The sequence below is a fragment of the Indicator indicator genome, chromosome 3, assembly GCF_027791375.1.
Source record: "Indicator indicator isolate 239-I01 chromosome 3, UM_Iind_1.1, whole genome shotgun sequence".
NCBI lineage: Eukaryota > Metazoa > Chordata > Aves > Piciformes > Indicatoridae > Indicator > Indicator indicator.
The window spans coordinates 23,031,187-23,058,503 of NC_072012.1; the positions used below are offsets into that span (position 1 = coordinate 23,031,187).

The 27,317-nt window shown below is 41.5% G+C and overlaps 1 protein-coding gene across 1 annotated transcript in view; it reads right to left on the reverse strand.

Annotated features, from left to right (window-relative positions):
* The window catches only part of RELN (reelin), a 262,132-nt gene that overhangs the window by 38,297 nt on the left and 196,518 nt on the right, over nucleotides 1-27,317 (reverse strand). Inside the window, exons 27-41 of the mRNA XM_054399823.1 lie at nucleotides 26,969-27,169; nucleotides 24,645-24,880; nucleotides 22,410-22,567; nucleotides 21,303-21,510; nucleotides 15,893-15,969; nucleotides 14,213-14,371; nucleotides 12,130-12,318; nucleotides 11,657-11,930; nucleotides 10,153-10,293; nucleotides 9,880-10,057; nucleotides 8,801-8,885; nucleotides 6,833-7,015; nucleotides 4,037-4,208; nucleotides 3,856-3,958; nucleotides 1,174-1,400 (exon numbers count right to left, since the gene is read on the reverse strand). Of these exons, the coding sequence (XP_054255798.1) occupies nucleotides 1,174-1,400; nucleotides 3,856-3,958; nucleotides 4,037-4,208; nucleotides 6,833-7,015; nucleotides 8,801-8,885; nucleotides 9,880-10,057; nucleotides 10,153-10,293; nucleotides 11,657-11,930; nucleotides 12,130-12,318; nucleotides 14,213-14,371; nucleotides 15,893-15,969; nucleotides 21,303-21,510; nucleotides 22,410-22,567; nucleotides 24,645-24,880; nucleotides 26,969-27,169 (2,591 nt within the window). The remainder of the gene's footprint in view (nucleotides 1-1,173; nucleotides 1,401-3,855; nucleotides 3,959-4,036; nucleotides 4,209-6,832; nucleotides 7,016-8,800; nucleotides 8,886-9,879; nucleotides 10,058-10,152; nucleotides 10,294-11,656; nucleotides 11,931-12,129; nucleotides 12,319-14,212; nucleotides 14,372-15,892; nucleotides 15,970-21,302; nucleotides 21,511-22,409; nucleotides 22,568-24,644; nucleotides 24,881-26,968; nucleotides 27,170-27,317) is intronic.

The following is a 27,317-nucleotide window of genomic DNA, read 5'->3' on the forward strand; positions in this document are numbered from 1 at the left end:
CTTCAGGACATAATTGGAACACTAAGTCTTAGTTAACAGTTCTTACTAAGTGTCTGTGGAGAACGTATATTAATTTCCAAAACAACAGATGCAGTGAAACAACACAAAATATTGTCATCTTCCTCTTGACACTTTGGGGATGACAAGGCTGGGTTTTTTTAGAGTTACATAAGGAGTCAGCTTCGGAGTGTTTTTCTTATTATTCCAATGAATTCTGGTGGAGAAAATCATCTTTCAGCCCCTTGGCCCATGAATTTCATGGCACTGAATGCTCCATGGTAGCTGCTTTGCACTGCTGCATTTGACTGTCCTGGCGTGCTGGGGAAGGAATAGGAGGGAAGGTAGGCAAACAGGACAGAAACACTCAACAACAGAGTGCTGAACCAAAACACCTGGAAGGTTTAAATGAGGAAGCAGTCTGTGTAGGCAAAATTTTCATTTGAATGGTTGCGTTGGTAGTTGGCTAAAGGTCATTTTCTTTCATACATTATATGGTTTAATCCTTATTGATGTGGTCTTTCACATAAACTGAATTGATGCTAGCAAAGCAGACAGCATTGTTTCACACTTTGGACAGTTACATATTATTATACCTGCTAGCATGTATTGTTTTTCTGTGCTGTCTATCCATTATCATCTGACAGACTTTGAGTTTCTCCATGATTGAAGCAGTTAATGTCTTAGAACCAGAGAACTTCACAGCTACGAGAGACCTCAAGTATTTAGATCAGTCTATTTCCTTACACTGAATTCCAATCAGGTTTATACTAGCTCACATTTTGCTGCATTTTTTAATGAATTCTAAATTTTCATGCAAGAATATCCTTGATGAATTCAAATGGCTAAGACACTGCAGTAAAGAGCACTCGAAGTTCTCTAAGAATAGTCAATTTTGCATTAATTTTACCATGCAACCCACCTCCATACAAATGTCACCTCTGAGATGTATGGATAAATAGGAAAATATCTGTGGTTATTCTATATTAGCAGTAAGCACAACATAATTTAAGGAATCACCTGAACACTAACTAATATTTAGGATGAAAGTGGAGAAAAATCCGTCATCTGGTTCTAGTGCTCCTCGCTGCTGCGCTGGGAGTGGTTTTTGGATGGAAAACAGAATTTAAAACAAACGAATGAGAAGCTGGGCAAGAGCAGGAGCTGGACACTTACCCACAGAGGTGCAGCCTTCCAAAGTGAATGACTTCCCTTCTCCAGCCCTGGGTGGTGCCTGCATAGTAAGTGCTACTTGGGTGGTGCTCAGTGGAGCACAGGGAGCTGAGATGGCTGCTGCTGTAGCACAAGGGGAGCAGCAGGTGCCAGGTTGCCCCCAGATCTCGTGAGAACTCCAGCTTTACCGGGTCAGCAGAGGAGCTGTCAGTAGTGCAGCCAACATTAATCTGGGGACCAAGACATGAAATGCAGATGACATAGGGCAGGTTGTAGGACTCCTAATCACTCTTCATCTTAGTTAGCTTCTTCTATTTGTAAGTATTTATTTAGGCCAGAAAAATGGTGATTTGGGAACTCATTTAACAACTAAGACATTGTGCGCAGGACAAGCAGGTGAACATGAACTCTTGCTCTGACTGTCCATGAGCATATCACATTCTGGTTTGTCAACAAATGAATGCAATAGGAGTTCCCCAACTACTTTTACAAAGGGAAAGCAGTAAAGTTAATTAAACAAAACCCCAGAGCAGAGCTACTAATGTTGCTGGAGCTAATCCATCAGCTCTTGCAGTCCTCTGGCAGGTACTGAAGTAATCACAGCACCAAAAAAATGTGCATTTTTAAACCCAGAAATATTAAAAGAAAATGTGTAAACATAAACTTCCTATTTAAACTGCTGATCTGCTCTATAAGTCCTCTTTAATGGTACACTTGAAGAAGAAAGAAGTTCTTCCATATGGTGTGCTCTATCACTTCAGTATGTTCTTCAGCTACCAGGCTCACTACCCATTTGCTCATGTATAGCTGCAAAGCCCTAGGAGACAGCATTAAAAGAACATCATAGCTGGACTGGGTTTAGATTTAATGTCACAGCAAACCAGTTTGTCAGTGTCAAACTTCTCAGGGTACTCATACAAGATTCTTGATGTAGAGAGCATAAAAAAGGCAGAAATCTTACATGAATAACAATTCTACTACTGAAAAATACAAGACAATGTTTTGTACAGAATTTGAGACCTCTTAAGACATATTTTCTGCATGCACTCATTGCAAATTAGTCTGCTTTTCTTTCTTACTGATGCTAAGATATTTTCCTTTCAAATTGTTTATATGAAAGAATAAGGATTACTTCCCTTGCAGGATGACTCTGTGCTATAAAGTAAGATGTGCTATACTTACCATGCCATAAACAACCCTGCCTTGATGGTGGAATACAAACTGTTCACTAAAACTGAAACATTTGGCTTTTTTTCACACATCTTTGTAATGGAAAGCGTGTGTCTTTCTAACACGCTGCTCTGTAAGGAAAATCTATTTATTTCTAAACCCCAGTGATAGTTAGAATTGTTCATGAATGTTGAAAATGCACCCTACATCAAATTTCCTTCATCACTCTTCAGTGCACATGAGACCCATCAACCTACATTTGATGAAAAAGGTTGTCTACTTATCTGTAAGCTTAGAGAGATGCTTGATCCAATGACGTTTTGACTCCTGAGACAGAGATAAACTCTATTGCATTATGTATAATTCCTTCATTTATACTAAAGTCCTCAGAAATGTGAGCTAGAAACAATGTTCTTACCACATGTGGAAGTGTGTAGATTTTAGGAGGTTAATGCTCTGAAGACTTATTAATATCTTAAAGTGACCTCAAACAGTTTTGTTCTACAGGCTGTAATCTATATTTTAAAACAGAAAATGGTTCACATTCAATAATTTATGGATTAGCTGCATGACAAATTTAAGTGTGTATGAATGTAAAGCTAAGCCTAGATTTCTTCAAAAACACTGAGGATAATTTTAGTAATTGTTCCTAAACTGACATAATTTGCTGTTTATGCTACAGCATGCCTCATCTTTGTTAAAAGCACCCTGGTAACTGTGGCAATTTACATGAAAGATTTACTTGCAATTGCTTAATGACATTATAGTAACCCCCCCCTAAACTAATACATAACAGGCTAAATGGTTGCTCCCACCAGTAGCTGTACCAACCAAAGCACAATTTAGATTTTAGGATAAATAAAAAACATAGTTTAGTTTAGACCATGTGTGGTCATTGGGGCATCTGTTTCCACTGACTATATGAGAAGCACAACTAATATGATCCTTATTCATGAGCTTTGAATAACTCCCTATGACAGGATGAATTCAGGCCATTGTGGCCAAAGAGCAGCTTCCTCTAGAGCATCTATGAAAGAATGAGCAGAAGCAAAGGAAAAGCAGAACCTTGGCTGTCTGAGAAAGTTCAACAATGCAACTAAGCCAACAAGCAGGAAAAAATAATTTCTAGTGTCACAGAGGAAGTTTGTGGAAATGATATGTGCCTATCCTGAGCAGGCTGTGAAGTGGCAATCTGAACCCCCACTGGATTTTGCTCATCGCCTTGTCTGCCATTGCTCCATTGTAGGACATGGACTTTAACGGTGTCAGTGAAAGTATATAGTTACAGACAAAGCAGTAATTTAGGGAAGGAAGCAGATGAATTTGAAGCAGAAATTTCCCTTATCTGTGTATTAAAAGCTTCATGATACATTCACATGAGCGAAAGTACAATCAAAGCAACTACAAGGGAAATTAGAGAGACTTCTCTACTGATAATCCTAACAGCGTGGCAAATACAGCAAAGAGCAGAACCTGAAGGAACAGAGCTCTAAGCAAAATTCTGAAGACAAGTACCTCAAACTGGATTATAGTGTTTTCATTTACATTCAGGTCCCTTGTTGTAATGGAATGCTCTCCAACTTCATTTGAAACAAATACCATAGCCGAATCTTCTTCCCTGCAGAAAGAGCAGAGGACTGCTTTAGCCTCACTTTATCACAGTCACTTCATTCTAATTTGCTGCTGAGATGCTTACGGAGCTCCTTTAGATGAATATGGGCAATAAAGCCCAATGTTTCCACCAGGATAAAAAAACCAGTTGTCCTCCTTGGGACCGAAGTCAAACGTATCCAAAAGGATCATGGGGTTCTTTAGGTTATTTCCATCAATGATGAAGTCATCAATAATCCATATTTCTTCCTTTTTGCCTACAAAGGAAAGGGAAACATTCCTATTAGGATCTAATGCTACCATTATGAGAGAACAGAACATTTGCCAATATTTATGGATTATATGTAGAAAAGAGTGATGAAAACGTGGCTTCACTATTTTCATTCCCCATACTGCTCTGCAGCACAATCCTAAACAATTAACTTTTATTACTCTAAAATTTGTACAGGTCACAGCAAACTGAAGAGTGAAAAACCTGTGTTGAACAATTACCTTCTGTTTAAATCACATTTACTTTGAAACTCTGGCAGCAGTGCCATCCTTAGTAAAGAATCATAGAATCATCATAGAATGGTTTCGGTTGGAAGAGACCTTAAAGATCATTTAATACCAACTGCCCTGACATGGACAGGAACACCTACTACAAGAAATTGCCAAAGGTGCCATCCAGCCTGGCTTTGACCATATCCAGGGCAGGAGCCCCCAAGCACTTCTGTGGGCAGCTCTTCCAGTGCCTCACCACCCTTAGGCTGAAGAATTTCTTTCAAATGTTGAATCTAAATCTACTTTCTTCCATCTTCTGCTATCACCTCTTCTCTTATCACCACACGCTGCCATGGGTCTAGCCAGTTGAATCTGCTGCTGATATTCAACACCAGCACGTCAGCCTCTAGTCTCTTGCCTGCGAGAGGAGACTCTCTGAAAGCTGAACAGAAACCTTTGTAAACAGTCCTTTCCCAGCCATTCTGTAGCCCCCTCCAAATACTGAAAGGCTGCTCTAAGGTCTCCCCTGAGCCTTCTCTCCACAGGAGAGGTGCTCCAGCCCTCTGATCACCTTCATGGTCTCCTCTGGACCCACTCTAACAGTTCCATGTTCTTGTGTTGGAGGCTCCAGAGCTGGACACAATACTCCAGGTGGGATCTCAGAAGAGTGGAACAGAGGGCGCAATCACCTCCCATGACCTGCTGCCCATGCTGCTTTTGATGCAGCCCAGAACATGCTTGGCTTTCTGGGCTGCAAGTGTGCATTGCTGGCTCATGGTGACCTGGCCCAGTTCAAGAGAGACAGAGACCTGCTGGAGAGAATCCAATGGAGAGCCACGAGGATGATTAGGGGACTTGAGCATCTCCTCTATGAAGAGAGACTGAGAGCCCTGGGGCTATTTTGTCTTGAGAAGAGAAGTCTGAGAGGGGATCTGATCAATGTCTATAAATATCTGAGGAGTGGGTGTCAAGTGGAGGGGGCCAGGCTCTTTTGGGTGGTTCACAGTGATAAGATAAGGAACAATGGGTTCAAACTAGAACATGGAAGATTTCAGCTCAACATGAGGAGAAACTTCTTTACACTGAGGGTGACAGAGCACTGGAACAGGCTGCCCAGGGGGGTTGTGGAGTCTCCTTCTCTGGAGACTTTGAAAACCCACCTGGATGCATTCCTGTGCAAACTACCCTAAGTGATCCTGCTCTGGCAGGGGGGTTGGACCTGATGATCTCTTTCCAACCTCTGATATACTGTCATACCTTCTCATCAGCCAGCACTCCCAAGTCCTAGAAGCATCAACATGAGCAGTTAACTGTAAAGCCCAAGCAGCCTGAACCATGATTTCATTCTACACTTTTTTCCTTACACTCAGCAGTTTGTGTTAGCCTGGCAAGAGCTCTTTAAGACAGAAGAAAACTCTGACCTTCCCTACAATGGATTACAAATTCAGGTAAGTTGGGCAATTGGAGCTTTAAAACTGGCAAGGAAGCGTTATATTGCCAGATCTTTTGTTCCACTGTTTTTCCCATCTATCTAAAGGAGTTTCTGTTCAATGAAAACTAAAAGGCTTCTTTCAAATAAAATTCTGACTTAAGGATGATGTCTTTAAAAGATACTTAGTTAAATGTTTCAGGCAGGACTCATCAGAAGACCGAACTGTAACTAGGTTCTTAGGACTGGATTTGGATTTTTTTTGTTAGATGTGTGCTAGGCATGTGTCTGTATAGAATAAATAATTGCTGTATCACTGTGTCTAAGTGATAGTAAGAATTCTTTAATGCCCTTAACGTCAGCTCCTGCTAAGAGACATGCTCAGAATAACTGAGAGCAGAAAGGAGCCAGAGCTTCCTTCAGATGGCACATCTCCTGTAATCAGGAGGAACAATGTGTTTCTTTTTCAGCTTTCTATAGTCCTTTACAATTTAATCAAAACATCAACTGCTTACTACATTCTCTTTCTAAATGGGTTTTTAATGCCTAGTTAATTCTGAGCAAGGTAGAACCAGTTCCCATTTACACTTGGGACACTTTAGTGTAATTGGAGTATTCTTATGGGGCCTTGATGTAAACAAGAATCATGTCCATTAAAAATGATGAGAAGAATCTGAGTACAATTAACTTTATCGGTGTTGCTTGTTTTCCCAGTTCCTCCAGAACCAAAGCTGAGAGTCTTCTGCATACAGTCAAGGGTTATTAGGTTAAAGTACTTTCACTTTGAGGCATACATCAACTTTATAAGAACAGTAAACACAATCCTGTGATAAATATAATTGAAGAGGTCAAATATAAGGAAAAATGGTGTAAGAGCCTCTGTTATTGTTGAGTTCAAATATCTTGCCTCCTACAGAGGCTGAGCTGTGCAAGTGTGGACCTGGAGTCCCACGGGTGTCTCTTCCTTACCATTGTTGTAAGGTTGCCAGAGCCTGAATCGTGTCGCGTTGCTTTGGGCTGCATAGGGTAGAGGAACGTTAATGAAGAGGACATCTGTGGTCTGTGTGAAGTAAAACTCATCTATTAGGTGCCAAGTGATGCCACCGTTGATGGAATATTGCAGCAGGATGGAATGAGACCTCTCTGGAGTGCCTGCAGCAGAGAGGACATGCATTTATGTTCATTGTAATCCAGCCCTAAAAAGCACACTCTCAAGAGCACTCCTTCAAGGATAAATACAATTAGGTTACTCTGACATCTACTACAGAACCTGGGCTTTCTTTAACAGCAGCTTAAGCTGTATATCATAGAGACACCTCTTCCTCTGCTTGCCCTTCCTTGCCTGTCTGCAAAATGCTAAGGAATTAGGGGCTGACTTTACGTTGCTGTTCATTATATCTATGGCCACAGCTCATTACCTAGATAAGAAACTATCTCGGGGTTTTAGTTTATTAGATTAGAGCAAACCGGCTCCTTCTGCCACAGATATTTTTCAGTAATTCAGCATTTGTTTGTTTCTCCCAGGTACCAGACATTATCATCATCATCCATAGCACTTACAGGTAAAGACCCAATCCTTATCCTCACAAAGTTATAGTTTATGGCTCCAACTGCAGACACTGATATGAGCATATTCATGCCCAGAAATTAAGTGCTGAGGATCTTTATTAGCATGTTTTAACAACAACAACAAAAGCAATATTCTGTGCTTTAAGCTGGGCCTAAAAATCAGTGGTAGAACTGAGAGTAAAATTTGAATTTTCTGATTAACAGTTTCATCTTTTTTTATTAAAGCTTTAAAGTGTCCATGAACGCTCTTAGCTGCTAACATATCCTGATCAGAGCCCAGCACTCACACTTTATGCTGGTTACCTTGTACAAGCTCAGACCACAGTGTATGTTTGGCCCCTGACTGACTTGCTGACCAGGAACATCAGCACCTGAGTGATGGTATCTGTGAGCTGAGCTCTCACTCAAACTGATACTCTTCACTCCCACCATAGTGTGGCATATCCTCAAAAACTCAATCTAAGGGCAGAAACTAGCAGCGGAAAAGGACTAAGACAGTTTGGTCATTCCTGCCTTATGCATTACTGTGCAAGTTTCTCCCACATTTAGTTCTTAAATTAACCAAGTTTGCTGATGTGCATAGTCCTGCTCCATTCTGCTCCAGCACAAAGCCTCTCTTCAACCACTGCATCTGCAGCAGAGCAAGGAGGAGACATCTGCAGTCAGGAGCTGACTTAAGCTTGGCTGTGGCAATTAAGAATAAACAACACACTGCTCTTAATGCTTAATTTACATTCAAGATTAGGGAGCCTGTTGGGGCCTGGATCCAACCTAAGGCTAGCAAGACACAGGTTTAAGGAGAAAAGATTTCTCTTTGAGTTTCTTTGCTTTACCTCTTGTGGATCATGTGTCAAAGTCCAGACTTCAGCCTTTGGCTACTCCTGCCTTTCAGAATAACACTCACTGTGTTTTTTAACATCTTGGCAAGGATCACACGTAGAAATATTTTAAAGATAAAAGAAATCTTCACAAAGATTTTGCTTTACAATATAAAACATTTGGCATGTTAATGGTTTTTGAGCATGTTACACTTTTGGCTGTTACTGTTCTCTCTCTTTTCCATAAAGTACTAGTAAAGAGGCAAACATATGTGATTCAATCATTATTAAAGGAATCAAACTTAATTCAGAAAAAGCTGCATTTTCACTTGCCCATACAGAGATTTGGCTAAGATAGGTATTTAGGGAGAGCCTGGGAGCAAGGTAGATGATGCAGAATCTCAAACAAATTCCCACATTTACTGTTAACTGATGATCATGTACACTGAAGTTGAAAATGTAAATCCATATCCTTTTCTGTGATGCTGCTAGGTAAGAATAAAGCTAGATGAAAGCTAGATGAGTGATAGGTAATCAACAGTGATCTTACCTTTGGCAATGAATTTGAAAGAAAACTGGATGTACACAGTATTGGTGCAGTCTAGATCTCTTGATACAAGCATTCTCAGTCCTTCCTGCAAACACAGAACACATAGTGTGAATCACAGGTCCCATTACTGAAGGTGCTCTGAAACTTACTATTGTTTGGATGTTGTCTTACTGACTGCTGCTGGCAGCAAGAGATTAGTTCTGTCCCACTCCTTCTCCCAGGCAGAAGATGAGGACAGCAGCAGCTTTGGTAGAGTGACCCATAGCAACAGAAATGGTGCAAGTCACCACCAGAGGCACAGCTACATGGCTAGGTACAGACACAGGCACAGATCCTTCAGTTCATGCTGTGAGTCACTGGGATGTGACCTGATCCACAAGCACTGGCTTACTCAGACACTGAGTCCAAGCTTCTACAGACATTTTTTTGGTAAAGTGTACAGTAGCCAAACACTCTAACTCCTAGGCAGGAAGACTCCTCTCAGGAGCTCTTTTCTGTGCCTCAAAAAATATTCTTTACAAATACCCTTTTCTTGGGCAACCTCTTGTCTTAGAGAAGTAAGTAAAGGGAGCAGACAGGAAACCTCACAGTGACCCCCTAAGGTTCTGTCCATCTCTATAGAAGAGCTCAAAGTTGTGTGGATCCTGGGGCCAGAGCTGGTCCCTGTTCTGCAGAGATCAGGCAAACCACCTCTCAGAGCTTCCCTCTTTTTCAGACCCATTTCCCCAGGGAAATAACCTGCAGGAACAACCAATCCAAGTTTTAGATAATTCACATCCTGTGATAAGTGATTTAAGGCATATAAAGAAATTGAACCCAAGCTAAGGAGAAATGCATCCCTCAAATAAAAGTAACAGCCAAGAAACTGAAGAAAGCCCTTTGTTCACCAAAACCACCTGTGACAAACATGGTACATGCCACAGGCAGGAGAAGACAGGAAAAAGGAAAAGATGAAATTCTAGCCTAAAGACATTGATGTAAACATATGAAGGAAAACAACAAAAATGTACTTTTTATTTTTAGCTCTGCTGGGGTTTTTTTGTTCTTTTTAATTTTTTTCAATATAAGTAGTCTCTGACCCCTTTGAAAATGAGAGCTGTTCCGGACTTGATGGTGTCACCATTCAGGTTTCCCCTCTCAGCACCATAGACCTCAGGCCAGAGGTCTGGATGTAAGTTACCATTGAAATCATCCTTCAGGACAGCCGGCAGAGGAATTACAGGGACGCAGTATGGACCTCCAAAGCCTCTGTCACACCTAGCAACAAATTGGGAGGAAAAGGTGTTATCCATATGGCCTAGATACAGCACCAAATCCTTCCTATGAAGCAGGTTAAACAGGATGCTACTTACACACAATGACCTGTATCGCAGATGCCGTGGCCAGAGCACATCCAAGGGCATCCTGTAGCCAGCACCACATTGTCAATAGCCCAAGAATCAACACCAGAAGCATAGTTGTACTGAATCCACCTGAACCGTGTCCTGGGAGAGCTAGAACAAATAGAAGGTATGTGTTTCAAGCTTCAAAATGTCTATTCCATAAAGTACTAAACAGTAAAGAAAATCTCGCAGGCTTCAGGAGAAGAAAAGCTCATTGATATGCATGACTCCTTGGATGGGGAAGTTCCAGTTCCTCAGGTAAGTTTTTAAGGAAAATTCCATCAGGCTCTAAAGAAAGGTGCCCAAAGTGAAAACCAAGAAAGGACATTGCTGGGATTCTTGCTGGTCGGCAAAGTGACTGAGCAGAAACAGTGAGCTACCTTAGCACTCAACAGTTCCGTGTGTTTCTAGCAGAGTTAAAATATAATTACTACAGTGAAGCAGGAAGTAAAGAAATTTTGCCCATACTAAGCATTGTGTAAAGAAAGCCCAATGATTATACCTGTTTGTATATGTATGTATGCCTATGTACTTGCACCAAGAGCCACATCCATACACAGTGCTGACTGCTGACCACCTCATCAGCTTCAGGTGAAGGAAGTGTTTTGGAAAAACCATCTATTGTATTGCTATGTGTTCCAACATAGGAAATATACTGTGGACAAGGCACAGAGAATTGCTCTCAGACTTTGACAGGATCAGGATATCATACCTGTGAAGAAGATTCTTTGCAAGAAAATACATGTTGTCCTGGGGGGAACTATGGAATTAGAAACCAGGATGTGAACCCCAGTCCCAATCTGTTTATTACTGTGTGTCCACTTTTACTGCTTTTTTTTGCTGGGTGGTGACATTCACAGAGGGAATGGGTAGGGTGCTTGGCAGAATTACAGAACTGTTCTGGTCAGCAGTAAACAATAGCACCGTCTTTTATTTCTGAACTAGAGCAGGGATGTGTTTGGAGAGATGGATGCCAGCATATCTGCCACATCCATTTACAACCATGTGATAGCACCAGGAGGCAGGCAGAAGTCTCCTCTGGGTCAAAAGGGTGGAGGTGGCACATCCAGTAACATGCATTTTGACTTGCTGACTCCCATGACTAAGATGGCTAAAGACTGGATGACAAGTTATGTGAAATGACAGAAAATACTTTGATATGAAAGGATGGGTCAGAGCATTAGGTCTTGCTTCTTACTGTGTAAATGTTAGAAAAGCTTGTCTTAGCATTCCTGTTCTTGCTGTCATAGGCAAGACTTCAGAATTCATTCATCTGAAGTTGTTCATTAAGTTCCTGCAGCTCAAGTTTTATCTGATGAACTGTTTTGAAGGGACATTTAAAATTCTGATGGTGTGACAACACATATTTAATCATTCAAAAGACATGTAGAAAATTCTCAGGCTGGAGGATGTTTGCTCAAATTAGATCAGCAAAATCTGTCCAATGCTAAGCAGCCAGAAGAGCAGTGCTCACTTGGTGGAGGGTGGGAGGTAGACTGTAATTCTCTTCCAGTTTTGGAATCTTTCTGAAGTGTAGATGGAGCTCTCGGTGTACTGCTGACAGCCAATAGTTGGGGGCACACACTCCTCGGTCACCAGGTGCCAATCTCTCCCATTGTTTAGAGAGTACTGCAGGTGAATGCTGTGGGAATTGCTGTAGGGCTTGCTGCAACCCATGCTCAGCTCAAACTGCAAGAAAGTGGAGGCTGACACATGGAAGTCCCAAGTCTCAGCATAACGAGGTTTTCCTAAGAAAGGAGAGAGAAGCAACAACAACAGAAAAGAGTGTATCTTGTGCCTTTGGCTTCAGTACTGCTATTCAAACTTGTTACCTGTATTTTCACATTTTTTCAGCCTTCTCTTCCCTGCAGGTTACTCTAGACCTGAATTTCTCCATAATTTATAAACTAGGCTCACACAAATGTAGCAGGATTTGTTGATACATACCAATGTTTTCACTGAACATCAGAGCTGTATCCATAGACAGGCAGTCGATGTCTACTTGACCTCCTTGTATTCTGTACCAGCTTGCTTGCAAATCCACAGATCCATCAAATTTATCCTGGAAGCCAGTCTGAGAGCTGTCGTTCATCCCTATAAGGACATCATCCAAAGCCCACTGAGCGGAATGCTTCCCTATATAAAGCAAGAGAGGAAGGTTAGAGAACTGTAAGTTATCATTTTATGGCCATATCTTGTGTTAACGCAGTGAGCAGTTCTCAGCCATGTAGACTGAGAGCTGTTAGACAAGGCTAGAACATTGCTCAGGATTGCACCTGGACTTGAGAGTATGTTCCTGTTCCAGATAATTGTAGGCATCTCCCTCTTCACTTTTCAGGCTTCAGTGTCTTAGTCATCATATGCTCTTCTATGTTTGAATGAGACACTCCCTGAGCCCTTAGATTGGGGATTTCTATTTCATGGGTCACAACCTTCCTGCCATTCCCCACAGCTAAATCAGAAAGGCCTCTGTTTAATTCCCAAAGTATGGAAGAGTTTTTTGTATGGAAGATTACAGTACACAAAGGAAAATACTGAAGGCCTTTGATACAGGTGATATTCATAGGAATGATCTTCACCTTCTCCTTCCTGGAAACCTGTCTTCTCTTGCTCTCCAGCCTACAGGTATCTCAGTTCATGATCGTCACTAGCCCTTCACTTCAGTTCACCTTTCTACTGGCATGCTGAAAACACCATCATACTGTGCAATCGTTGCCCTCACAGGAGAAGAAGTAGTCTTGGTAATAAATTGTGATCTCACAGTGATGTGCCAGAATTTTTGTCTTGCTGCTGTGAGGAGCAAGACATATGGCTGACAAGGCCACTCTGCACTGCATTATGGCAGAGAGAAGACAGTCTGTGAAGGAGCTAATATGTATAGTGAGGAGTGGTTGTCGCCTATGGGTGCTGGTATAGAAGGTGGTATTTCAAACTTCAGTCATAAACTTTCACTCTTACTGGGAGCCACAGGACTGCCATTAGGTGATCTCACAGTTGCAGTTCTCAGCAGGGACATATTCCAGCCAGGTACCCTCGAGCTAGTGGCCACAGGAAGGACAACAGGTGGGGAGCAATAGGTCTGGCACTGCACTGCTCTCCAGCGCAAACAACTGTGTCAGAATGATGGTCTGTGGTGAACCAGGTGCTGCTCAGCATTCTTCCCAAATGAACTGGCTTCTTGACACTCCTCTTGCCTTGTCTGCTCTCTTGTCTAGTGAAGACAACTAACTCCAGCACATACATTGCAAGAAAATGCACAAATGGGATCCAAGAAGCCACATGCCATAATTGCCTGAATGCAAGCTCTGTGCTTTGCTCCCAAGAGAGCTGCTCTTAAAATGCACTTTGCTATATTTCTGAATATCACCTTAGCAGGGATGCAGTAGCTGGCTGCCTTGCACAAAGGTGAGACACTTAATCAGGACACTTTTCACAGTGACAATGTGCCCCACACAGCTGGAGCCATCAGTCAGCAGCAGTGTTCTACTTTCAGCTGAGGATGTGCGAAGTGGCTGAACGGGCTTTGGAGTGCAGCAGAAGTCAGGGGAGCAGGGTGCTGGGACACCAAAAGTGGCAGGTCCTGTTTTAGAATATGTTATTAAGACAGTGAGATGGGAGCCACCAGGTAGGCAGAATCAAGGCCAAGTTATGTCTTCTCTTCCAAAACAGAAAAGATAAAATGAGTAAGGAATTTTACATCCCAGCTCTCTGTACACTCAGGTAAATTCTCTAATCTTATTTAGGCTTCTCTGTGTAATATTTTTCCCCTCCCCTCTGTTAGCTGTCAGTGTCTTTGCTTTAAACTTCAAAAGTTCTGCTCTTCAGTCAATTCTTCTGCTTGGTGCTATAAAAGAAACTCACATCTGCAGGGTGACTGAGGAAAGCCTAAGAATGCTCTTCCAGCACCCAGCTGCTTACCACGTGTCTGTGTCAAGCTGAGGTTCCTGCAGAACTTGCCCACACAGAGCAGCAGTCACAAATGGACTGTATAAAGCTGCTTAATGAAGCTTTAGGATGGCGTCTTGCTTACCGTGTTGTGGCTGCCACCAGCGGAAGGCAGTGGCAGGGGTCTTAGCCTCCCGAGGTAAGTCTATGGAGACCACCTGGGGCTCCAGGTATGACATGAAATCCAGCTCCCGCAGCAAGTGCCAGGTGATCCCATTGTCATTTGTGTATTGAACAACAAGCCCTGTGTTTAAAAGGAAGAAAGGCAGTTAGTCCAACTGCACAGAACAAAGAGGGGCAGCTCTCCAGCCTGCACTCGGGCATTGCCAACCTCTGTCTGATGCACCTGACTTTTGGCATCTCCCCTACGCCTTTGTCATCTCTTGGTCTAGGACCATTTTGAGAGATGAAGTCCTACTCCATGGGTCGTGTGGGCTCACCAGCTGCCATACATTATCTTGTTTGTCTTCACCAAACACAGAAGATAAATCTTTCACATCCTCAGTAAACTAGTGATGGTACGACAGAAGTGATAGGAATTAACGTGGCTTTCTTCATGCAGGCAGTGTTTATTTATGTCAGGTATCTTTGCAGTTTATGTTGGACACCATGTTGTAACTCTGACAGCTGGGCTCCCAGTAAGGGTAGTTCTGGATGCTCATGCTACCTGTGCAAGCTTACAGCATCCTTAAAAAGTAATTATTGTGATATTTAAATAATTTAAGTTAGTCTTCATACCCAACACACAGTATGGCAAATAGCAGAATTGTGAAGTCACTTGCAAGCTCATCAAAGGGTATAACACAAAGGAGAACCATTTGTGTGTATTTCTTCTCGTAAAACTCTTTTACACTTTAGTATGCTCAAAGATAATGGAGGTGCTGTGTCCTATTGGTGCAAACGCGAGGAGCATCAAACCCTTGTATAACCTGTGCTGAAAGACAGCAGCTGGGAATTGTTATCAATGTAAATGCCATGCAGCAGGAATCGGTCCATTGAAGTTAAATAATTTATACTGAGAGGAAAACAAAGTTTTCTCATCTACCCGGTGTTAGTGGTCTGTCATCACACAACTAGACCACTTTACATGAGGAATCTGCTCCCAAAATTCAACTGATCCTTCACAAACACAAATATCACCTGCTGTCCTCCTCAATAACTCTAAGCATGTGGGTAAAATAAGAAAGGACACATCTGGGAGAAATTAATTTCTTTAAACTAGATACATATTTTAGCTGCATTCTTAGACTTTTACATTTCGGGTAAATCATACATGAGCTTGAGTTGGAAAGCAGTCTTTTATTGCACCCACTGGTGTAGCTGAGAAGCTGAACAGGTTTCCAGGCACACAGCTCTTCTTCTGGCCAGAAACAGAGGCTTCCCACTTTATCCTGAACTTGAATTTTATTCCTTTTACTTCATCCTGAAGAAAGCCCTGTGTACTTGTAACTTTACCCTTTTTCCAACACTGCCAAGTAGTCTAATAAGAGATGCTACACTTAGTCTTGTAAATGTTGTCTTTCTTAAACCACAATGGTCCCAGCAGTTACTTCTACTGACAGATCACTATTAAGTTTGGTGGAAATCTTTATAAATACAAGGTGGAAAAAAAGGAAATAGTTTTCTCACCATGTACAAAAACTGCTGAGGTAATTGATTTATGCTAAAAATAAAACAATCTTTGATTTTTTAAAGGCAGCAAAAGGCAAAAACACTGCAGAAAATCCAAACCACAAAAACTTACTGTTAAGAAAAGAGGCTTTACCTTCATTCCTGGCTCTTGGTCTGTTGCAGGAGTTACCAACGGCCTTGCTTCCAATTTGTGCATAAAATTGAACTAGCCTGTTAAAAACATTGGGGTAGAAGAGAAGTGTGATCATGTTCTGATAGCACTAGATCAGTCAAGATAACTGTGCTCTCTTAACTAAAGTGGTGTTTGCAGTTAGGTGTAATTGGCCAGGTAATGTTCCCAGTGAAACCAAGCTTGGCCATAGTCAACAGCAGAGGACCATGGACAGAAGACGGCCCTGTGGTTTATTGATCCTGTACCTAGTAAATGTCTTGTTGGACTGGACATCAGAATTCAGCAGTTCCTGCTTTCACCCAAAACCGCAAAATCTCCAAAGCAAGCAAATCTGCCCCTTACATCAGATTCTACACTGACTCTCTTGTAATTGGAAAAGGTTTAAATTTTAAAATAAAATCCCAGAGTTTTAATAACATTATTATATCCTTACTAAGCCACCAGCTCCTTTTTTGGTCCTTAAATTCTTGATGTGAATGATTTCAGCCAAGAGTACTCACGGGACATTTTGTGAAGCAGACTCTCTGAACACGAACTCACACATTTTGATTTAACAGAATATCCTCTTGTTCTTACACCATGAGATGGGGGGGAAAGTGTTCCTGGTCTGCCTTTCCTGCAGCCTGTTTTTATCACCTTCCTACCTTCTCTATCACTTTCTACTGCAAACCATGACAACCTTTTCATTTGTCTCTCTGCATGAAAGATTTTCCAGGTCTTTGATTTTTCTCATAATAATTTTCTGCAGTCTTTCTAAACCCACAACATCCCTTTGAGACAGTGTCACTGGTTATATTGACAGAACCTTGGATTCCCCTGGAACATCCCTATTTAGCTAGACATGTATTAGTAATTATCCCATCTTTGTGATCCAAAATATTCTGGGTTTTCTCCTAATATACAGTGGTGCCCTAGTATTCTTGCTGACCTGGTATTTTCATCTGTGGTCTGCGGTGCCAGAGTAGTTCACTATTCCTCTCAGAGGCACGCTATTTGCTACACAACAGCAATTAATTAATGTCTTGCTGCTCACTCACCAAATTTCACTGCATGTCTCCAACATACATCTGAGTTTTACCTGGACATAACTAACGTAAAGAACATTGAGATGACCAAGAATGTCATTGTCCCCTCATCTATGCCTTCTTCATGGGTTGTTCCTGCACAGAACAGGGAACCTGGACTTGTTCCCATGCTGAGACCTGCAGCTTGATGATGCTATTTACTTAGCCAGTTTCTGACTTAGGGTGATGCCTGCCTGCTGTGTTAATGGCTACTGGAGTACTTGCTAATGTGGTATTTTTGGGGAAGCAACTGCCTGTCACTTGTATTGGGGGCTGTCCTCATGAAGCACACAGGGTGAGGTGGGGTCATTGCTAAATAGGGCTTTTGAGGGAAAAAAGAACGCAAAATTGAGGAAACCAGGCTTCAGTAATTCTACTGCTTGTAGGTAAGTTCTCAGTTTTAAGTCCTATTTTTATCTCTGTGTGAAGAAGCAAGGCTTGATTTATCACTCAAGGATAAATCACAGAAGGATAACTCTCTTTGCTTTAGGGGGTTTGGTCCCAATTTGCATTGACATCTGTAAAATCGCAGACTAACTGCAAAATTACAGCCAGAGCCAGTACAATGCAGACAGAACTCCAATTTCCTTCAGCCACTGCTACATACGCAATGTCATGATTCTAAACACCAACACAACTCAGTTCTGCTGTTGAAACTGGTATCTCCTGTCTGAAATGTTTTGTACATCCAAGGGACTAGGACAAGCCTGAATATGCTCATCAGTCTCCTTTATATTATAGCCCCACAGGTAGCTCAAGAATAGACAAGCTCACAGTATTGCATTATTTATCCAGGTGTGTCCTATTTTTTGCTGCAGCTTTGTTGTCTCAACAGGCAACAAAACACCAGACAGCACTCTCAGAGGTGAAAAGATTTACAGTCCTATGATGAAATTATCTTTTTTATTTGCCCAGTGTAAATATTGGTAAAAAGAAAAAAAACAAACAACAAAAAACCCACAAAACATCACTTTGTGCAGAAGAGTGAATCAACCCATCTGATCTGTAAGTGGCTGACCCAGAGCAGCTCTCTGGGATGGTTGTGCAGTCATTAGCAAAGGGGTCTGCAGCAGTGACAGGAGCCAAGTCAGCTATCAAGCCAGATGTCACCACTTTGAAACACAAATAAATAAATTACAAATATCATGGTTTTTATCTAGCTGCCAGGAAGACACTGTGTGCAAATGCTCTCACTGAAGAGGTAGTGAAGAGTGTCACAAGGGACTGGCCCTCAGAATGCGAGGCAGTAGCTCATCAGTAACCAAGGTGCATCCAGGTATGGAATTGCCAGTTAGAAGCATGGGAATACCGCTGGTGAAAGTGTGCCTTTGGTGCACTGGGCCATGCAAAAGAGAAGAGATGGAGAGGCTTCAGGGGTATCCAAAGTGGAAGCCAAAAGATGGCCTGGGTGAAACTAATTTTGATATGTGCAACTCTCTTAGTGTCATAGGACATTCTCCTCATGTCTGTCAAAACAAATGCAGTCAGTCACATAAAGCAATGAGGAGACAACAGGCTAGATAAAGCTGAGATTACAACAGCATGTCATGTGTGTGGTGAACATTGAACACTGCTTCACAGGATGTGGCTCCAGGGAGCCATCTTTAGTTTTCAGTACTCGTAGCGTGGCTCCTGAGTTTGGCAGTGCACTGCTGAGCTGCTTCCCTGAGCAGCACCACACAGCTTGGGCTGTCAGATCTTTGGCACACGACAAACCTGGGGCACCAAGCTCCCATGGAGCCTGCTCCTTTGGGAAGAGAAGGGCAAAGGAGAAAGGAGGCTTTGTATTTCTTGCAAAAAAGAACAACTCCTCTTTACATTCTTATATAAAACGTACACTTTACATTCAAAAAGCTGTAACTACTGAAGCAAGGTGACTGGCAATATGCATAGGCAGATCTGCAAGAATTCAAAATAAAAAAGAAACTTTAATATCTTGCAATATTTTTCAGTTTTTAGCTCTTCCATGCCTGATTTAATGAAAGGAGATCTTAAAAGGCCTGGGCAAACACTATTAACCTGAAAAATAAGCAGCTTAAAAATCTACTGCAGTTCAGCCTTCCTATTCACAACCCTCGATCCATGTATCTAATGGTATGTCTTTCAACACATATTTTCCTGCTGTTTACTAAATCACCAAAACTCCCTAGCCAGTCCCCCCCTCCCAACAGTAAAAGATAACTGTGCAGGGGCTAAGATGACCCCTAATAAGATAACCCAAATCTATGCAAGGCATTATTGAATGCAAGAAGTAACACCAAAATTGGAGAAAGTCCTTCTCTCTAATCTCCTCTTTCAAGTGACGTTAATTTGAGCTCCAATAATGGAAAAAAAGAATTCTAAGATGAGGAATTATTTTCTTTTTCGGATATGGGTCTTTCAGTTAACCCCTTACACTATCAAAAACAGTTTGCGTTTGCTTCTAGTAAAAACAGTTAATTTTACAGATGGTCCCAAACATTAAAGTGGGATGCATTGTTCTAAGGTAGGTGTCTGAAGCTGAACCTCTGAGTTTCATGTGGCCAAGCCAAATTGCCTTATAATTAATGAAAAAAAGACATGCTTCCAGAATACAAAGCACTGGTTGCTAGACACAGTTTTAGGCTGAGCTGTATTGCCCTTTTGAAGCAGCTATTCTCTCCTCTGAACATAAAAAGCAACCTGGGGTAATTACTGCAGCAGTGTTCTGGTCAAGCAGCATGAAGGTGGATACTGGCCCTGAGCACACAGGTGGCTGAAGAAAGCAAAAAAATCAATATTAGTCCCACTGGTGTTTGAGATGACCAAGGTGTTTGTTCTGGCTAATAAACAGCCCAGGGATGTGGCTTCAAGCTTGAATTGTTCAAGGAATTTAAACTGCTCACTGTGCTGCTTGTAAAAAAAGTAAATGTTGATTTTTTGGAAGGGGGGCAAATAATCAGTTGCAGCAGGAGAGCAGCTCACATGGTGAACACATGCTCAGAAGAGGGATCTTAGTTGCTCTTAGCAGGTGTCCCTCTGGCCAGTTATGTTCTTAGGACAGTTTTAAGACACCAGATGACAAAACAGAAGCAACAATAGATTAAAAAGGTCAAGAAAGAGCATTGATCAGTATTTTATGAATTCTGGCTTTTAAAATAGTTCATTCTCTGTAAAAAAGGGAAAGCTATAAATATGAAGATCTGGCATTGAAAGTGGTTTCAAAGTAATCTTAAAGCTAAAGGAAATCCTTTTCTTTACTAAAAAGATTTCTTCAGGAAAGAAGGAATAACTCAAACCCACTGTTTGAATACAGACTTCTTGATGATGTAGCATGCTTCACAGAATTAATAAAATGAGGCTTAAAAAGACAGTGGAACAGAAGTGCCTAGATCTTCCCAGAGTTCCAGTGCAAACACAAACTTGTCCAAAGCATATTTGTCAAGCAATTAATTTAATTTCATTAGTAAGTAATTTACCTAATTATATAAATTATTCACTTATTTGTCAGACACACAGAGGACAGAGGAAAGGAAGATGGTGTATTCTTCTTGGTGCCAAGGAGCAGCTAAGAATGTCCCCAAACCTGCAGCACCCCTAAGGAGATGAAGAGCCTTTGAGGCTTTGCTGAGTCATCCCACAAATCAAATCATGCAGCAAATCATGCTATCACCTACTCAGTTTGTCAGAAGAAATCTCTGAGTGAGCTAACTGATATAACTGGAGGGTGGGCAAGGTTTCAAGGTGTGTGATCCCTCAGGAGATTAGACAAAGCAGCAGCAAATGCCAGGCTAAATAACGATTAGAATTAATGGCCCTTTGTTTAGCTTAATTACATTAATCAATTAGACAATTTGAGAGAAAAAAGCTAATTACTACCAGCAGCACAGGATTGAGTGGCAGCAGGGAGAGAGGTGAAAGCTTGTTAGCCTCTTGGCTACACAGAGACAATTCACATCCTATTTTTTAACACTTATGACAAGTGGACTAATTCACAGCATCTGGCAAGGCAGTCAGTGAACAGGGAGTTTTCTGTCCAGCTATGGGCAGAGTCTTGTATTTTGTGTGTTCTCAAGACCACATCTAGAATAGAATGCAACACATCTGCTCATAAGGAGAAGGATTTCCTTTTTTTAATACTGCTATTCCAGTGTTCCTAATCTAAATATTCTCTCTCAGGGAGACAGTACATCAGAATAAACAACTAAAGAATTTCTCTGCCATGAAAATTTCGTGTACAGATTGTTATTACCAGAAGAACGTTTCTCACCTTCTCACACTTGCAGTGGCAGAGAGAAGACAACAAAAAAATACACAGATGATTGTGAGAAGCAGCCCTGAGGACTGACCTGATGTTCGTGGTGTCCAGAGGAACAGTCCTCGCCTCCCTTTTGCCAGGTCCATTGAAGTACAGAGATTTTCCGTCACTGAGCACACCACAGCCTGTCCCCACCTGCCCTCCTGTTATCTTGTACCAGAGAGGGCTTAGCTTCCTCTCAAACCTGTCGAACATCTCACTGTGGTTAGGTACATTAGACACACAGGTTCCATGTGATGCTTCAAGAAAAAAAATAAAAGGGGAGAGCCTTTGGTGAGACTGAACAGAGTAAAGGTCACAGACAGTACACTGGCAGCTGGTTCTGTTGCACCCACACCTGACAAAGCATTGCATTTCTCTAATAAAATGCCCTGCAGCAGTATGGAACCGTTTTAAAGCAGCTTTACAGACGTCCACAGGCAGAATAAGTCCCATTCCTCAGAATTTTAAGATGGCTTATTTCACTTGGTGAAAAGCAGCCATGCTTTGTGTTGATAAGGTTTTTTATGTACACAAAAGAATATTATCGTTTTGTGGACTTTTAAACAAAGTAAACAAAAGATGTTGCCTTATTGCTTTGCTGCTATGGAAGGCTGAAAAGAGTGCTGCATGCAACTAGTTGTGTTAATCACTGGGTTCTTTCTCATTGAGTTTAGGTGGGAGTTTTCTTGTGTTTCAGCATAAAAGCCCCTGAAACCAAAAGTGAGCAGAATTTTCCACAGAAGGGCCTATCAGAACATATGTTCCCTCCTGGTCCTGTGCCATCTGATGGCCAGGGGATTCAAAAACAACAGCAAATCATTTGATGATGATCCAAAGGCTTTTAAGCAGACTTTTTAGTTTATAACATATTATTTTGTTTCCCCTTTTATCACTAGTCCCTTCCCATTCCTATAGCTAGTGATGTTCAAAGATTGTGTCTGCCAGAAATATCACCAGTGTCTGCTGCCTTCAGCTGCTCTGTGTTTCCTGGGCTGAATTTTATTTAACAAAATGAAAAGATTCTTGCTGGCAGCCCATGAAATCCATGTCACCACATATTTGTCTGGAATATCAGGGAGGAAAAACAAGATGCCAGCTTTACAGCTTTAACTCAGCCAACGCTCCCTGCAATCTCACCTCAAAAGGGTTGTTTTACCTGTGTATCCCAAATCACAGAAGCAGACCCCCGAGACACAGTCCCCATGACCACTGCAGTAGTTGGGGCAAGGCTCAGAGATGTAGACGCCATCTAATCCGAAGGCAGGCACGCTCTTGTGGGAGCTGCTCTCCTGGATCCAGCGGAACCGAGTCTTGCTGCAGGGAAACAACCAGGAAGAACACAAAATTACTATTCCCAGCTTCAGCATCTACTGCTTCTTATTGAAGACTAAAAGGAGTTTTTCCTAAATTAGTCATTTGCAAATAAGATGCAAATGAATGCCTAGAAAAATATTTCTGACATCCTGCATCTTGTGCAACTTCACTTCAGGAGATTTTTTCCAGATTTTTTGATGTATTTTGACTTTCTTTCATTGGCCTATTGTGATGCAAAGAACAGATACATATTTTTGTCAACAAGATTGAATGATTAGACACTAAAGATGCCTTTCACTACTCAGTTCAACCTGAATTGCTAATTACATACTAAAATCCCAGAACTCTGATTCCTACAGCACTTGTGAAAGGAGCTCAGCCATGGCAGTGATTATCTAATATTGAGTAAAACACCTTCAAGTCATTTGGGTCCAAGAAAAATCATCCACTTTAAAAAAAACGGCAAACATAATATCCTGCATGGGTGGAAATACTACATTCTTGCTCCTGAATGACAACAGGAAATTCCTGGAAAACAGTGATCTAATCCTTGACTTGCAGAACTGACATTGCTCCAGGAACTTAACTGAGCCTACACTAGCCTACTCCAGCTGACCCACTCCACAGGAAATTTGTTGAAGAAGAAATATTTTGGTTATTAACTCTCAGTCTTTAACTTTTAGCTGAATCATTTTATAGGAGCTCCAGAGAGGGGAATATATTTAAAATCTCACTGATACACCAATGGATTAAGTAAGATCCTCCTTGCTACTCTGCCTAAAATGTAAGAAATCTGGGGTGTTTTTTTTTTTTTTTTTCCTGCTCCACAGTGGGTTTTAGTTGGCAGTGATCACAGTGCCAGTGCTCTCTAGCAGATGATGAAATGGGATGGTCTCCAGATAACCCATCCCATAAACCATGATTTCCAAAGTGGCCCACAACAAAATCAGTTTTCAATTTACTGAGGCCCTCATTGTGCTGACAATACCTGTATTTCTAATACATTAACATGAGCTTCTTATTCCTGATAACATTACTGAACATAATGCCAAACAGATTGCTGCTATTGATTCTGCAGTGCTTGTTTTGGGTAAATCACATCAGCTGGTGTCAGATCTGTGCAGTTTGGCACCTGCTTTTATTGGCTAATTACTGAAGAAAAGACAAACTTGTTATGGTACCCGTTGCTATTTCAGCTCCTTGCAGCAAAGGCACCAGCTCCCCTGCTATACAACATGCCACACACTCAAGATCTCTTCAGGGACTTGAGGAGCCTGTGACAGAAGGATGAAGTTGAAACCCAGAGGCAGCACAGACTTGCTGCCTGTGAGGTGAGAGGCAGGGGGCAGTGGGGGTACATGGCCACAGGCTCAGGGGATGTCTGCTGACTGTGTGGGCAGTGCTTTGTGCAAGCAGCAGATAGATCAGGGCAGTTTACTGATGGGATAAAAGCAAGCAAAAGGAGTGAGGACTTTCAGCTAAACCCAAGTAAAACTGAGAAAAGCCTCCTGATTTCCAGGCTTATTTGCATCTTCCACTGTCTAATGTTTTCTCATGTCTATTAATGCAATGCTGAGGACACACTTGAAGATGAGCACACCTACCATTCCATTCTTCTTTGACTTTTGCATTTTCAGATGCCTTCAATGACACAGCACATGATGCAGCAGCTCACATACCCTTCTAAGGTTTCTTTGCCCAGTGGTAAGCATAAAATTAATCACCTTATTTGATTCAATTTGGCTTAATTGATTCAAGTGACTTATCAGTCTCTTTCTGATGCCTCTGCCCTAATTGATGTATCAAGACTATGCTGAAGAAAGTGATGTAAAACTAAAATGTTCTGGGTTCCTTGTTGCCTTTTAGCTTACTTTTATATAAAAATGATGACACCTCTAAATCAGGAAGCTTCACCTTGGTTTGGAGAGCATAAACATAAACATAGATTCTTCCCAGATCTGCCAAATTTTAAAACTGCTTTTATTTGCAGCTTGAAACTTCTTCCTGAAGTACCATCAAAGAAGAGGCAGCTAATCCACAGGTACCACTTGCATCACTGCTTTAGGATGTACAGTACCTGGCTGCAAGTGACCTGGGGATAACAATGGTAATCCTTGTCCAGTCCTCAAAGTCTCCTGTGTGATACATGCTCGGCTCGCTCAGTTCCCGTGAGCTCCCCTCACAGCCCTTCGTGCCCGGAGATGCAGGGTAGCAGCCCTCCTTCACCAGCGACCAGAAGAGCCCAGCATCGTGTGAGTACTGAAGGAGAACCGGAGCAGAGCTGCTGTACTGGTTGGTGCAGCCAATGTTCAGCTGCAAGAAAGCAGAGCATCGAATGTGAGCTGAAGAAACCTGTACTGTTTTTGGCTGCAAATCACCTCTGGTGTTCTGGTCTGAGAGGCTTAGTGCTCTGACACTTGTTCTGAATCCTGCCTGGAGTCTGTTTTCTCCATCTGTAGGCCATTTCTCAGTATGAATTCCCATTCATACTGAGGTTGAGGTTGCTGTGTTGAGCACGCCGAAATGTGCTAAGTACTTTTCAAAGGTTCTGGTGGATAGCAGGCCACAAACAGCAGAGTCTGCACAAGCACCTATATACCCAGGAGGAGTGGGAAGAGCTAGACCCTCTAAGAACCCTCTTATCTGCAGTCCAGTCAATGTGCGCAGAAGATCAGTCTGACTCTGAGGTGCCACACCACCCTGCACCAAGAATCTGGGCCAGAGCCTAGTCATTGACTTCACAGGAGTGATGTCTGACAGTTGGCACTGCAGTCTGGGCCCCCAGAATAGAGCAAAATTAGATGAAGTAGAAAAATTCTTATTAAAATGTGAAATGAGAATGCAACCAAGACAAAAATCAGCTGCTGGCTTATAGTTTTCATTTTCATTTTAATTTTTTTCAAGCTATCAGAAAAATATTAGTTTTCATTATTTTATTGTAGAAATTCTACTTGAGCTGTTGAATGTGAAATGTAAAACAAAATAACTCATGTAAAATGAAATAATTTTGACAAATTACTGTCTTTGAGTTTATCACTGCAAAACTATTCCAGGCAGCTCTTTAAATGGAAATTTCACCACATCAGGAAAGCCTTTAACCATGTGTTTAAAATTAGAGCATTCAAAGAATACCACCACATTGATGTGCAGGCCAGTTTCAAAGCTATCCAAAAATGGCCCAGATTGGGGCCTTGAATAACAGGCTTTATAAAGAAGAACTTATTATTCTCTGATACATTTTGTTTATTTTGCATATTTACATTACATTGTCAAGTGTTTCAGCGATGGAAGGTGGATGAAATACTTTTAAGTATTGCTTTCTAGGACTAAATAATTACTGAGATGTTGACGATCATCAAACCTACAGAATGGACGACTTGGCCACTGAAAGGGTGAGGAGGCAAACAGCATCTTCTCCAGGCTACATGACATTTATATATTGAAATATGTTTGGGTTTTAGACAGCTTAAAGTACAAACCTACAAGAAACACTCAGCAATTGTCCTGCAATCTATCTATTTGGATAGCATTTCATTAGCATAACTTTTAGAGGAAATGAGATTATTTTACAAATTCCACTATTTCTAACTAACACTCCTATTTATAGAACTCTGGGAATTACATTTGAAAAGCTGCCTGTAAACATCTGATCTCTTTTAATAATTCCGCTCATAAATTATTCAGTGTCTGTATCCACCAATTATGTAAGGACCATGTATTTGTGGTGAGCTCATTAAAATTGCATTGCAACCAACCTCCAGAATTCACTGATGGGATTTCATTATAAACTCAATAAAATTTTGATTAGGGTTCAGCAACAAGAGCTTGTCAAAGCAAATACACTTTATTTGGAGTCCAATTTCTGATGTGTTGTCAGACCATTGAAATTTTTGCAAGCCCTTTAAAGAAAAGAATGCTAATTGAAGTCTATATTCATTAATACAAAAGGAAATGATATGGCAAATTCACATTGGAGTCCAGAGCAGTTTGTAAGGCCTTAAATAGTCTAAAATACAAAAAGTATACACAAACAACATTGGAGCTTTTGTAGTCACAGACCCCCAGATGGCAGAAATCCTTCTTCCCTTGACAGTGCAGCAACATTTCCTATACTGACTTGAATCTAGTGGCAGTTCAACTCACTTCAGAAACATGCTGAAGAACAACCAGCTTTGACACTTCTCAGGGGGGTGAAAAGCTCTCCTGCACCAAGGTCTCAACTATGCTTTTAGAGAGTGGCATGGTGTTTTATACTGTAGGGATTCCTACTTCAGCTCATCGTTCTACACAGTGCTGTAATTTATCACCTTGTTCTGACCTGTGGCTCCAGTGACACCTTGCAAGTATTGACTGAGGGCAGTTTGACTGATGTTCATCAGGAACATACTGAAGGAATCATACCTTGAACTGCAGGACATATCCAGGCTTCAGAGTTAAATCTCGAGTCACTGCGAATCGGTCTCCATCTGATTTACCGAAGAGCATGGCAGAGGGGGTGGCAGAGCAGAAACTTTCATTTTTGGTCATCCCTTCATTTGCCAACATTAACCACATGCTCAGCTGGTTCATAGGGTAATCAAATGCTGGCTTTTCATAGAAGTTCTGTTGGGAGTGAAAAGGAAAGCAACAGCAAGTACTAGCACCTTGCAGGATAACTCTACAAAAATTCCCCAAATGATGAACTCTTGAATTCTGCAATTTGTCTTTCCTATTCTCAAAAATTGGTAATTTTCAGAACTTCTGTTTTGAA